At 44.1% G+C, this 13469-nt stretch overlaps 1 protein-coding gene across 1 annotated transcript in view; it reads left to right on the forward strand.

Moving 5' to 3' along the window:
- LOC105905886 (protein FAM171B-like) overlaps nucleotides 1-12979 on the forward strand; it is a 66082-nt gene extending 53103 nt beyond the window's left edge. Inside the window, exons 6-8 of the mRNA XM_031585842.1 lie at nucleotides 10188-10304; nucleotides 10407-10527; nucleotides 10687-12979. Of these exons, the coding sequence (XP_031441702.1) occupies nucleotides 10188-10304; nucleotides 10407-10527; nucleotides 10687-11998 (1550 nt within the window). The 3' untranslated portion in view covers nucleotides 11999-12979. The remainder of the gene's footprint in view (nucleotides 1-10187; nucleotides 10305-10406; nucleotides 10528-10686) is intronic.
- The last annotated feature ends 490 nt before the right edge of the window (nucleotides 12980-13469 follow it).

Here is a 13469-nt window from a genome sequence, read left to right on the forward strand (position 1 = left end):
CACTGGTCGGTAGTCGTTAGGGGTGCTGGCAGTGGTCTTTTTTGGTAGAGGAATGATTGTGGAGGACTTCAGGCAGGGTGGAATCAAGCACTGGGATAGGGACTGGTTGAATATGTTGGTGAACACACCAGCCAGTTGGTCTGCACAGTCCCTCAGCACCCTCCCAGTCACACCGTCTGGTCCAGCAGCTTTTCTTGGGTTCACTGCCCGCAGAACACGCCTTACCTCCTGTGCCTGCACTGTGAGGGTGTGGCTACAGGGGTCTAGTGGAAGTGGCGTGGTCACATCCGGTGTATCAACTTCAAAGCGTGTGAAGAAGCAGTTTAGCCCCTCAGCCAGCGAGTCATCACCGTCGGCTGCAGTTAGGTTGCTGGACCTGTAGTTGGTGATGTGTTGGACCCCTTGCCACACCTGCCGTATGTTGTTGCTGCTGAAGTGGTCCTCAATCCTCCTCTTGTATGCTGTCTTGGCCTCCCTGATGCCCCTCCTCAGGTTGGCTCTGGCAGTCCTGTACTGTGCCTCATCCCCAGACCTGAAGGCGCCGCTCCTCTCCTTCAACAGCACTTTGACTTCTTTTGTCATCCAGGGCTTCTGGTTAGGATACACCCGGATGCGCCTGTCCACTGTGACAGTGTCGACACAGTGTTTGATGTAGCACAAAACAGTCGAGGTGTACACTTCCAGGTCCTGGTGCTTGAAAATATCCCAGTTGGTGGTTTCAAAACAGTCCTGCAGCTGCTGAGAGGCATCATCAGGCCAAGTCTTAATAGTCTTTGTTGTGGGTGCTTTTTTCTTAAGGGGGGTGTATGCTGGTAAGAGTAGTAGGGACATGTGATCAGACAAGCCAAGGTGGGGTAGCTGTGTAGCCCTGTAACCATGCTTGATATTTGAGTAGGCTTTATCCAGTGTATTTTCTCCCCTGGTAGCACATTGTATGTGTTGGTAGAACTTAGGGAGCACTACCTTCAAATCAGCATGGTTGAAGTCGCCTGCTATCACGTGTACTGCCTCTGGATAGGTGTTTTGTTTAAGGCTGATGGCATTGTACAAGTGACTAAGGGCTGACTTGGCATTAGCATCCGGTGGTATATACACAGCAGTCACCATGACAACAGTAAACTCCCGTGGGAGGTACGTGGGTCTGCATTTAACAGTTAAATACTCGAGGTCTGGAGAGCAGTGGCTATCGATGGTCGTGGCGTTGGTACACCAGTTGTTGTTGACATAAATGCATAGCCCCCCTCCTCTGCTCTTACCGGAGTTACTGTTCCTGTCCTGGCGATGAGCTGTGCGTCCTGCTAGCTCTATGGCCGTATCTGGAATGGATGAGTGGAGCCAGGTCTCCGTTATCAGCAGAATGCAACAGTCCTGTACGAGTCCGTTTGCTGCCATCTGTAGCTTCAGCTCATCCATTTTATTTGTGATGGATCTGGCATTTGAGAGGAAGATGCTAGGAAGTGGCAGTTTATGCGGTCGTCTTCTCAGCTGCGCGTAAACGCCAGCCCGGCAGCCTCGCTTTTGTCTCCTTTCATTTCGGCGCCTCCTCCTCCTGCCCGTGGGAATGACAATCCACGGAGAGCCTGCTGTCCGGGCTATATCCTCTGGTATGCTGTGTGTGTGGGTAAAGTCGCTGTTTACAGATTGTTCACTCCGTACTCCAATGTTTAGGAGATCCTGGCGACTGTAGACAGTCAAGTTGTGTACAAGTTGTGTACATGTCGCCATGGCAACCAACTAAGCGATTTCACTAAAACTAAACTAAACTACAACGAAACAGTTTACAAACAATGGCATCTTATAATCGGGAGAACCCCGAGCCGCTATTACACTTAAAACTTAACTAAAACTAAACTAAAACTACAACTAAACAATTACTAAAAACAAAAACAAAATCCTAGTCTGGAGAGTCCCCAGCCGCTGCGTGTTTACGCGCCGCCAACGTCACAGGACAATATGATTCAGTCCTGCGATATTGGAACTAGGGATATATCAGATCATTCTCCATTATACCTGACATTGTGTTTAGACAGTAGACCCAAGAAAACAAACTGGAGACTCAATACAAGCCTTTCTTAATAAGGAGACGGTGGTACAGCAGGTAAAAGCTGAAATACAGGACTTTCTCAGAATAAATGATAATGGGGAAGTAAACCCAAATATTCTCTGGGACACTTTAAAGGCAGTTGTCAGGGGCAAACTGATATCTCTTAGCGCAGCTATGAAGAAGGCAAAAGAAAATAGACTTAATCAACTTGAAAAAAAACTGGGTGAACTAGAAAAAAGGCACAGTGAGAATCAGAGCGTACAGATAATGTGTGAAATTAAAGAAATCAGAAATCATGTATCAAATTGCTATAAAGACGAGTTAGACAAAAAATATAAATACTTAAAACAATCATATTATGAAGTAGGTCCCAGAGTGTGACGACCCCTCCACGCCACTAGGGGTCTTTTCCCTCTTGCTGGTTCTTTTCCAGGTTTCCACATCAGGCTGATGAGTTACACCTGTGCCCGGTTTGGCTCTGGCCTATATCAGGACTCCTTCTCCAGTTCCCGAGAAAGATCCCTTCCCTGTTGCAGACGGCTGCGTTTTGACTGTGTTATCTTTAGTTCACTATTTTGTAAATAAATTGTTGTAGCTTCGTTCATCCCTCGTCCGTCTCCCATTCAGTTGACATAGTTTTGAGTCAGGCTGTGTCACATGGGGGCTCGTCCAATTGTGATTAACCTGTTGCACGTGGCGTCAGAGGTTAGTAGTAGTAGCTGCTGTGAATGGTGAAACTGTTTGCTGTTTGTTTGGGAGAGCGGCGAGTGTGGTGAGTAACCTGTCAATGTGTTTGATACAGTGTTGACTGCTGCACTGTTGGATACGATAAGTAGCGAAGGTGTGTTCCTGTTGAGGGTAGTGGCGTTGTCCTTGGGATTTCGCCTATAATGGTGGTAGTGTTGTGGTGAAGACGGTTAGAGCATTCGTCTCGGGTGCGCTCCGTGGCTCAAGCGGAGTTACCAGATAATGGTCGCTCTTGTTTGGCTGTCGGGCTTGCGCTTAATAACCCACCGTCATTAGCTGCATGAAGAGCTAGGTTTAGTTAGCTAGGTAGTTGGGCCTCATATATTTAGAGGAACGCACCTTGCGCTACTGTTGTAGTTGGGAAGTTGTGCAGTTAGTCTCGCCTGCTTATTGTTTGGCGTTGTGCGTGAATATTAAAATGCCGTCCGTAGAGGAGTTTGCTGCTGCTCCATCGCATGAAGCTTTAGACCAATGCTCTAAGGATCAGTTGCTTAAAATATGATGACATTATGAATTGCAAATTTCTAGCAGCTTTGCTAAAGATAAAGTGAAGGCAATTGTTAGGAGTAATTTTGCTGAATCTGGCATTTTGCCCGGAGTCGAAAAAACGGCTACATCCTCTTTCGCCTCTGTGTCCATGGAGGGGTTATCTTTTGAACAGAGGAAAGAATTATTACGGTTGCAAATTGACCACGAGAAGTTTAAGGTCAGTGCCGAACATGAGAAAGCTGTAACTTTAGAGAAGATTCGCCAGGAGACCGAACAGGTTAGGTTGGAATTTGAGCATAAACTCCAAATGGAGCGGGAGGCTAAGGTGCCTGCGCGGCCACACTCGAGGCTTGAAAGTGGTTCAGACGTCTCGAGTTTTGACGTGCTCAGTAATGTACGTTTGATGCCTAAGTTTTCGGAAAGTGATCCAGACTCATTTTTTCTGTTGTTCGATCGGGTGGCAGAGGCACGCGAGTGGCCAGATTCTGTCCGCACACTAATGTTATCATCGGTGTTGACCGGTAGGGCTCAGGAAGTTTATTCTGCAATGTCTTCTCCTGAGTGTGAGGATTATGTTAAAGTTAAAGACGCAATTTTGAAGGCATATGAGCGTGTTCCTGAGTTCTATAGGCAAAGATTTAGAACGTGGGAAAAGGGCTATAAGCAAACTCACCTTGAGTTTGTGCGTGACTTAAAGTTGTTTTTTTCTCGTTGGTGTGCGGCTGCAGAGGTGGATGACTATGATAGCTTACGTGAGCTCATTGTGTTGGAGCAATTTAAAGATTCGGTTCCTGAGCGCGTAGCTACGCATATTAGTGAACAGAAGGTTCGTAAGGTACTTGAAGCAGCTGCAATTGCAGATGATTATGTATTAATTCACCAGAACACTAACGGTGCGGAACGCCGAGGGCAACCAGCGCATGGCAGTGGCACTGGTGTGCCTGCTGAGGGCTTCACTGGCCAGAGTAGAACAGTTCAGTTTGGTGCTGGCAATGTTGGTGGGTTTCGTAGTGGTGATAAGTTTTGCAATGTGTGTCATAAGCGGGGTCATTTAAGGGCTGATTGTGATTCACTGAACCCTAACAGATATCAATTTGGTCCAGGTATGCAAGCGGAGGGTGCAGGCTTGGTAGCACCTGGGCAGCAACACAAGCCTAATGCAGCCTGCGCTGTAACACGCGTCATGGCGCAGGAGAGGGCTGAACATGCCACACCTGGTGAGTGTAGGGTTCCACTGAAGTTTTCATTGTCTAGGTCTGATTTCCCTGTGTCTGTGCCCCGCAGTGAACTGGTCACAGAGCAGAACGCTGATCGATCATTGGCCGGGTTGTATGGCCAGGTTCGACCTCCTGTTGAAATGGAGGACAGTGCATGTGGTTACGTTCTTGAAGACTCCCTGCTGGAGCTGAGGAGGGAGCTTAAAGAGGCGCGGGAGAGACTTCATCAGCAGGACCTGTCGGCCAAGCACGCCATCCAGCAGATCCAGCGCGAGGCGACCTACCGGCTGGAGCAAGCGGTGAAGAAGTGTGAGGAGGCGCAACATGAAAAGGAGACGATGGTGTTGAAGAACGTGCAGGGCAAGAAGGAGGCGCTGGACCTGCGGCGTGACAGGGAGCAGCTGCAGAAGAGGCTGAGGGAGGCCACGCGTGAGAGGGACAGGCAGGCTCTCCGCGGCCACCAGCTAGCCCAGGACAAAGTACGCCTGCATCAGCTGCATGAAGTCAAGGAGAGTGAAGTGAACCGTCTGGCGCGTGAGCTGGGGAAGGTGAAAGAGGAAATCAACTCTCATGTCATCAAAGTCAAGTGGGCCCAGAATAAGCTCAAGAGCGAGACGGACGCCCACCAGGAGACGAAAGGCAAGTTAAAGGAGACCACGCTCAAGCTGACTCAGGCCAAGGAAGAGACCGAGCAGATGCGCAAGAACTGTCAGGACATGGTACACACCTATCAGGAATCAGAGATCAGGTCAAATGAGCTTGATGCCAAACTACGAGAGACATTTTCACTCATCTGGGATTTACAGCATTTCAAAGTTACGTTGACTGGTGGCCTACACAGACCACATCCTGATAACCGCTTTGCACTCTGTATTGCCCAAACTGCAGGTTGATGCGGTGGATTTCGTCTTTAGGTACTGGAGACCGGGTGGTAAGGTGATGGTTGGCTGGGGCAGCTTCTACAGGACCGGACAGTATTGAATAGTAATGTTAGACAAAAGCGGAAAACTGAATTCTGTATTAGCTTGGTATTCTAGGCTATGGTATGTAAAATGTGTATTTGGTTAGTGGTTCAAATTTAGTAGTTATTTAGCAGTAGCTGGTCTGCAGGTATTCCCGGTGGGAACTCCGTTTTTATGGGGGGGGGTGTGACGACCCCTCCACGCCACTAGGGGTCTTTTCCCTCTTGCTGGTTCTTTTCCAGGTTTCCACATCAGGCTGATGAGTTACACCTGTGCCCGGTTTGGCTCTGGCCTATATCAGGACTCCTTCTCCAGTTCCCGAGAAAGATCCCTTCCCTGTTGCAGACGGCTGCGTTTTGACTGTGTTATCTTTAGTTCACTATTTTGTAAATAAATTGTTGTAGCTTCGTTCATCCCTCGTCCGTCTCCCATTCAGTTGACATAGTTTTGAGTCAGGCTGTGTCACACAGAGCTACAAAGTTATTGGCAAAGAGAATACGGAAAAAACAGATTTTACAATCAGTCTATAAAATTTTGGACTCAGGAACAGGACAAACGTATAACAATTTGGATGAAATTGATGCTGCATTCCAAACATACTACAGGAAGCTGTACTCCCAAACAAAACAAGATTGTAAAGACAATATAAAAAAAAATTTAAACTCATTGGACCTGCCCTCAATCGGTGACAATCAAAATGGCTGTTTAACCTCAGTGATCTCAAGGAAAGAACTAGAGGATGCGTTGCATAAATTAAAAAATAATAAAACCCCAGGGACCGACAGCCTGCCCACAGAAGGGTACAAAACATTTGGAGAACACCTGATTCCAGTTCTCTTAAGATCTTTCAACTGGGCTCTTGAGGAAGGCTCGGTCCCCCCTTCATGGAATGAGGCAATTATTTCTGTCATCCCAAAAGAGGGAAAGGATAAAATGTTGTGTAGCTCCTACAGGCCAATCTCAATTCTCAATCAGGATTATAAACTTTATTCATCTATTATATCGAAGAGATTAGATTCCTTTATTCCTGATCTGATTGACAATGACCAAACGGGATTTGTTAGGGGGCGCCAAACGCAAGATAATATCAGGCGATCATTTCATATAATACACAATATTAGAGAAAGTAAAATGGGTGCAGCATTAATAAGTCTTGATGCCGAGAAAGCTTCTGATTGTGTCAGTTGGGAATATCTGTTTTTGGTCTTGGAAAGGTTTGGCTTCACTAAAAATTCAATTGATATTTTTAGAACTTTATATTCTGCCCCAACAGCAAGAGTTAAAATAAACGGTCGATTAACCAATCGCATCAATCTGGAAAGGTCTACACGTCAGGGGTGCCCTCTTTCCCCAACCCTTTTTGCGCTTTACATTGAACCATTAGCACAAGCTATAAGAGAAAATGATGATATCCATGGAATTGATGTAAACGGGAAAGAGCATAAAATAGCATTATATGCCGATGATATTTTGTTGTATGTTGCAGATCCAGATAGGTCTCTCCACGCACTTTTGGATCTCCTTGAGACATTTGGCAATCTTTCAGGGTATAAGCTTAACATACAAAAAACACAAATATTAGTATTTAACTACAGACCATCAGTAGATCTTGAACAGAGGCTTACCATTGACTGGTCTCAAAAGGCAATTAAATATTTGGGGGTTTGGTTAACCCATTGTCCTAAAGACCTGTATAAAAGAAACTATGAAGAAGTGAGCAAGAAAATTAAGGAAGATCTTAACCACTGGTCAACATTTTTGATGAGCTTCAGTTCAAGAATTGAGACCATCAAAATGGTTGTTATGCCTAAATTGTTATACCTATTCATGTCATTACCAGTTAAAATTCCAATCTGTCAATTTAATGAATGGAACAAGCAAATATCTAGATGTATATGGAACGGAAAGAAACCAAGGATTAGATTTAATACATTAACCATTGATAAGGCTAGAGGTGGAATGTCCCTGCCAAATCTCAGGGATTATTACTTGGCGGCCCAGATAAAACCTGTCATTCTTTGGTGTGACAGTGGATATGATGCAGGATGGAAGGAGATGGAGAGGAAGTGTGGAGATATCCCAATACAAGCAATGATTGGTGACCGAAAATTAGCAACAACTCATCAGGAGGACTTGAATCCTTTAGTCTCCTTTACCCTGTCCATATGGTTTGATGTTATCAAACAATTAAATCTATCCACACAGATAAAAAAACTGAGATGGGTCGCATATGACACAGATTTTGTTCCAAACAGTATGGACTCCAGGTTTAAATTTTGGATGAATAGAGGAATCACAGCTTTTTGCAGATTGATACAAAACAATAGATTACACAGTTTTCAGACAATAAGAGAAAAATACAATTTAGAAAAACAAGATTTTTTTCAGATATTTACAGCTGCGCCAATACTTTTTAAAAGAAATGGGTAAAAAAGAAGCAAATACTGTGCCGAATGACATAATACAGTTGATCACACAGACTTACACCATTGGCTCTAAGTCCGTGATATCAAGACTCTACCAGGGAATAGTTAAGGGAAGAGGCAGTTCCACAAATTACATCAGAGAAAAATGGGAAAAAGAAATAAAGGAAAGAATATCCCCCTAACAATGGGAGAATATATGTGAAAATATGTCTTCGACTACCTGCTCATCTTATTGGCGTGAATTTTGTTGGAAAAACCTTGTCCGTTTTTTTATCACACCTAAATTAAAATCACATCAAACATCACTGACACATACATGTTGGAGGGGCTGTGGGGAAGTGGATGCAAATCACTACCACATTTTTTGGGCCTGCCCGAAGATTGATAAGTTCTGGGAGAATGTTTGGGAAACTATACAACAAATTTTAGATTTACAAATTCCAGGATCATGTCTATCACTTTATTTGGGCGATATGCCAGAAGAACTTACTAGAAAAGATAAATACCTGTTGAAAATATTTACGGCAGCAGCAAAGAAAGCAATCACGCGTAAATGGTTACAGACCGACTCACCTACTGTGGATAATTGGTTGGATATTATTAAGGAGATCCATGAGATGGAGAGACTAACCTTTCTATTGCGTTTGAGAAATGACTTGTATATCGAAAGATGGACCAAATGGAATCTGTATATGTTTAAGTAGGGTTGTGATTATTGATTGACTTTTGATATAATTTGCCATTTCATTTTCCTTTCTGCTGCTGTATATTATGTAAATATATGTCTGGGAATGCTGTAGCACATGTCACAATAATATGTTGTACAAAATGAATGTTGTCGTGCCAACACTTAACCTTGTACTTGTATGGTTGTTCAGTACCATTGTCTTTCACAGAAAAACTCAATAAAATCTAAGTAACAAAAAAAAAAAAAAAGCTTCTCAAAGTTTTATTACAATGAGTACAACAGTGTAAGCAACAGATAACTACTCAGATAAATGTGCTTCCCGTTCAAGACAGGTGTCTAAATAGAGTCCACTTGACAGTGGTATTCTAACAGTCCTCTTGGCAGTGGTTTTCTAACAGTCCTAACTAAGCTCTATCGTAAGGTGCTAGAGTCTCCGCTAGAGAGAATTCCACCAAAGTGGTAGTCCATTGGTAGCATCAAGTTTTGCTTCAAAGTTCAAAGTTCAAAGTAATTTATTTGTCATTGTCACAAAAAACAACGAGACAGTAGACGCAGCAACTAGTGTACATGTAGTGATGTACATTTCCTTCACCTCGCCCTACTTGTTCCTGTTATCTCTGTCTTGCACATTGTCTTGGGCATGTTCCTGTTTTCTCTGACTTGTACATTTCACATGATAATCACAGCAGTTTCTATTCTATCAATGGTTGTTTCTTGATTCTGTTATTTTTCCTTTAAGCCGTTTCAACAAGTATACATTTTTATTACATTTTTATTAAACATGGTATGGTTCTGTGGTATTCCTTGACCTGGGGTGCTTTTGGGTTGGTTATTTTACTAGCGGGTGCATTTCCTTGTGGCTCATTCAACACAGCCAAAATGTTACCAACGACGGAAAACACCAGGCTGGAAGGTTTATACAGTGGACAGCATTAGAGTAATAAATATTGCAGAAAATACAATTAATCTGCCTCCATTAAATGGATAAAAAAGTGTCAGTCAAACTGAATGTACTACTATACAACCCAAATGAATGAGTACAACTGTAAATAATAGCAAGTTAATACACAAGTTGGATGCCAATTAGACTAAATTCCATTAAATGACCAGAAAACCCAGAATGCATGAGATAGAAAATGACCTGAGATCAATAACCAAACATGAAATGAATGAGTGAGAGAAGAGTGAACAGCACCCCAAACCTCTAAAGTGGTTTTGTACCTCAAGACCCATTGCTATGCATTTGCCACCAGCCAATCCCTTAAGGCCACCATCTGTCCTTGATGTCCTAAGACAACATTCTCCCCCTACCAACCCTGGTCATCTGGGTATGGCCAGGCAGAGGTTACAATGGGCTAATCGAATGAAACAGCTACCAATTGCTTCAGATTCAGGTACTTCAGATTGCAAGGAAACCACGATCAGACTACTGCCCACATCACAAGGATCAATTCCAGGACCAAACATGAATATGTTACATTCATATACATTTGTGGTGTGACAGCTACCTTTCGACCCCCTGGCCCAACACTGTGAATGATTAAATCCAAAACATAGACCTCCTCAGAGTGAATTCTGCGTTACTGAGCCAGTAAACACATTTCTGTCATTCAGGTGCCTGGGTAAACCAAGGTCTGGGCATTGTCAAGATGCAGGATGGTGCGCTGGTCTGGTCATATGAAGCACCTCACCTGGGCTTTTGGATCGCTGCACCCTTTCCTTCATCCAGTGGTATGGATACTTTTTTAATGCTTAATTCTAATGTTTAATGAGTTATTGTTGCACTCTTAACCAGCACAGAAGCAGTAAGCAGATGTGTCTTTGCTAATCTAGGTCATATGGGCATTCCCAGTCACATGGAGTTCCATCAACATGCGTTTCTGCTCATGGCAGTCCTGAGTGGGGCCATATTAATTGTATCTGGAATCTTAACAGTGCTGTTGTGTCATTGGAGGTGGGTCTCTACTATATTTTTATATATATAAATCTACCAATCTACTGCCAAATCTACACAAATGACTTAGCTGGACTGAGCAATGTTTATTGCTTGTTGGAAACTGTCCTCATAATCCCAATGAAACCAACTAACAACCAGTGTTTTTTCTGTGTTTAGATTCTCCTCCTGTGCGCCAGCAGCAAAGGCAACCAGAGGTATACATATGGATATTTTCAAAAGAGACCAGACCACTTCCACTAACAGCATGTATCAGCAGGAAGTCTCTTATAAAGACTCAGTCGGCTATGAAGATACAACTCAGAAAGCTGACGCCTCAAACTTGAGGTCGCAAACACACTTTACAACTAATTCTAAAGGTAAAAAACTCAATCACTATGTGGACAGTAGTGAATTACCAGGAGGCCTGCACTATGAAAATGTTAGAAATATTGCCCAGCAAGCCTTCACCACCTCCTATCCGCCATACTACGTCAATGCCTGCCAGATAGTAAACCCCGAAGGAGGATCTGATCAAAACAGAGTGCCTGTGGCGCTGAACGAAAAGGTGTTCTTTTCTGAGAGAATTGTTCAAGTATACAACCAGCCTGTGGCCTTACTCCAGGCGGCAGAGTTCCTCCTTTCTGCAGAGCAGCCGTCAAGCTCCAAGTCAGCCACCCTACACAGGCCGGGCACAGGCTATGAAACTCAGGCAGAAGAGCTTAGCAAAGACAACTTCACTCAGACCTACCCCAAAGCCCCCCCGCTGTCAGAAACTCAGAGGCAGAGAAGTGAAGAGCAGCAGGCGTCTGAAGGATCAAAGGGTTCCCGCTCCAGTGTAAGAGCCTGGGGACGTTTTAACACACTGCTCGAGTCGGTATCGGTACCAGGTACCCTCAATGAGGCTGTGGCCATGGGTCCTCTCTGCAGCGAACACCAAGGCACATCAGAACAGAATCTGCAGGAACTCTACAAAAACAAACCTTCGCCCCATCCCAGAGCTTGGTTTGTGTCTTTAGAGGGCAAGCCAGTTGGCCAAGTTCGCCACTCGGTCTTGAACCTGCATAGATGCCTGCACAAGGCCTCTGACAGAAACAACACCAGCCTGGACTCCGGGGTGGACATGAATGAGCACGTCACCGGTAAGAGGCTAGAGAGAGAGAGGCCTTTTGTCCGAAGCACAGCCCACAGCAGGACCCAGCGGCTGTGCAGCGATGACTTGGACCCGAGCAGCAGTGAGAGCGCCACCACAGCCACCTGCACCCCGGAGGACCCTTCTCTGAGGAACATTCTAGATGGTGCCAGCGGAGCCGTCCCCAACATCCCAGAGGAAAGGGATGACGCTGACACATCGAGCGCCCAGGAGGATAGCGAGGCCCGGTCCACTCCGTCCCCACGCCGCCCGAGGAAGGCCACAGACAAGGGCAGAGCCGACAGGCAGAAGAGCACATGGCATATGAGGGAGGAGAGGCCTCTCATGAAGCTCAACTAGGGAACTACATGTGAGGTGGACAGTATAACAACATGGCCAACATTAAATTCCATAAAAGCAATATCTGCACAGATTTTACCGTTATACAGCACAACATGCTAACAATCTCTAATCGTGTTTAGTTATCCAATAGCAAGTGCATAGTATGTCAGTTGCTGTTTCAACTGGTTGAGGGAATTCACAGCCATTATTAGCATTTGTTATCACCAGTGAAATGAAGCACTTTTATATGGATAAGCTCTATCTAAGCTGTCATTGGTGATAATGGCTTCAAAGGAAGATGTATTATATACATTTTAGGGTAATTTTATATGCTGTTATATTATTATTATTATCCCCATAGAACTGTGGCTCAGCAAATGGGTCCATGTCAAAAACCCACATGTGTGTCAAGACATGAATACCAATATTGTACCCTGTGACTAACAGGTTTGAAAATAGCATGCTATGCTTCTTGTTAGTTTCACTTGGACACAAATAATGGATCCAATCCTTTGGTGACCCTGGTTATTAAGTTCACCCATTACCATTAATATACCGCCCCAGTACATAGCATGTTATAATCATCTGAACTCCTTTTTTGTGATTTGTTGAGAATGCATCACAGTAATGCCTGAGCAGTTACTATAAGTAAATCTCTGCTAGCTGCATCAAGAAACACCTCAGAAGCAAACTCCAGCCTTCTCCAGTCTCAAGCCAATGATTAACATTTCCTTGAGGTTTTAGTGTTTGCCTCTGTTTGTGTTCTACATGCTATGCTTTTGAATATTTATTTCAGAATTGTGCTGCTTTTTCCACAGTTTTCCCTCTTGGATTGCTTGTTGTGTAACCCAATGTTTCCCATCTTATATAGCTCTCACTAATGGCTGTGGGTTACTGGTGTTATCAGTCACTTCCTATTTTTGCTGCGAATTGCTTCACCTGCTCAGCATGCTGCTTTTTCTGGCAACTTATCCTGATTTAATATGGTTAATACGGTTAATATGGTTAATATGGATTTAATAACTATTCTGTGAATATTAATAAAAACTGAATCTCGTTATCTTTGTGTTTTTTCCCCAATGCATAGCCTTAGTACTGTATATTTCCCTCTCCAGTGCTAGCACATTCTTAGATGACTGTCAGATGACAGACACTCATGGAAAGACCATTCCACAATAGTGTCCAGTGCTCAGTCTGAAAAAATATCCACTACTCTGAGCTGGAAGTGGTCGTATTCATGCCTACTCAGTTCCAAGAACAGAACATACACTTGCTCTGGAATAAACAGGCAACTAAATGGGAGCCCTATGTCACCAAAGATATATAGTCAGATTAGCTCCACTAGATGACTTGCACACTCTCACTTTGGGTGCATCAGCATCAGCTATTGTCAAGCCATTTATACAGAGGTGAATGGATCTAGGCTGATAGATGGATATCTGTCTTTAGGTAACACAATCCATTTTCTGTTCCATGTCCAGTTAACTAG

The sequence above is a fragment of the Clupea harengus genome, chromosome 2 (assembly GCF_900700415.2).
Source record: "Clupea harengus chromosome 2, Ch_v2.0.2, whole genome shotgun sequence".
NCBI classification, from domain to species: Eukaryota; Metazoa; Chordata; class Actinopteri; order Clupeiformes; family Clupeidae; genus Clupea; species Clupea harengus.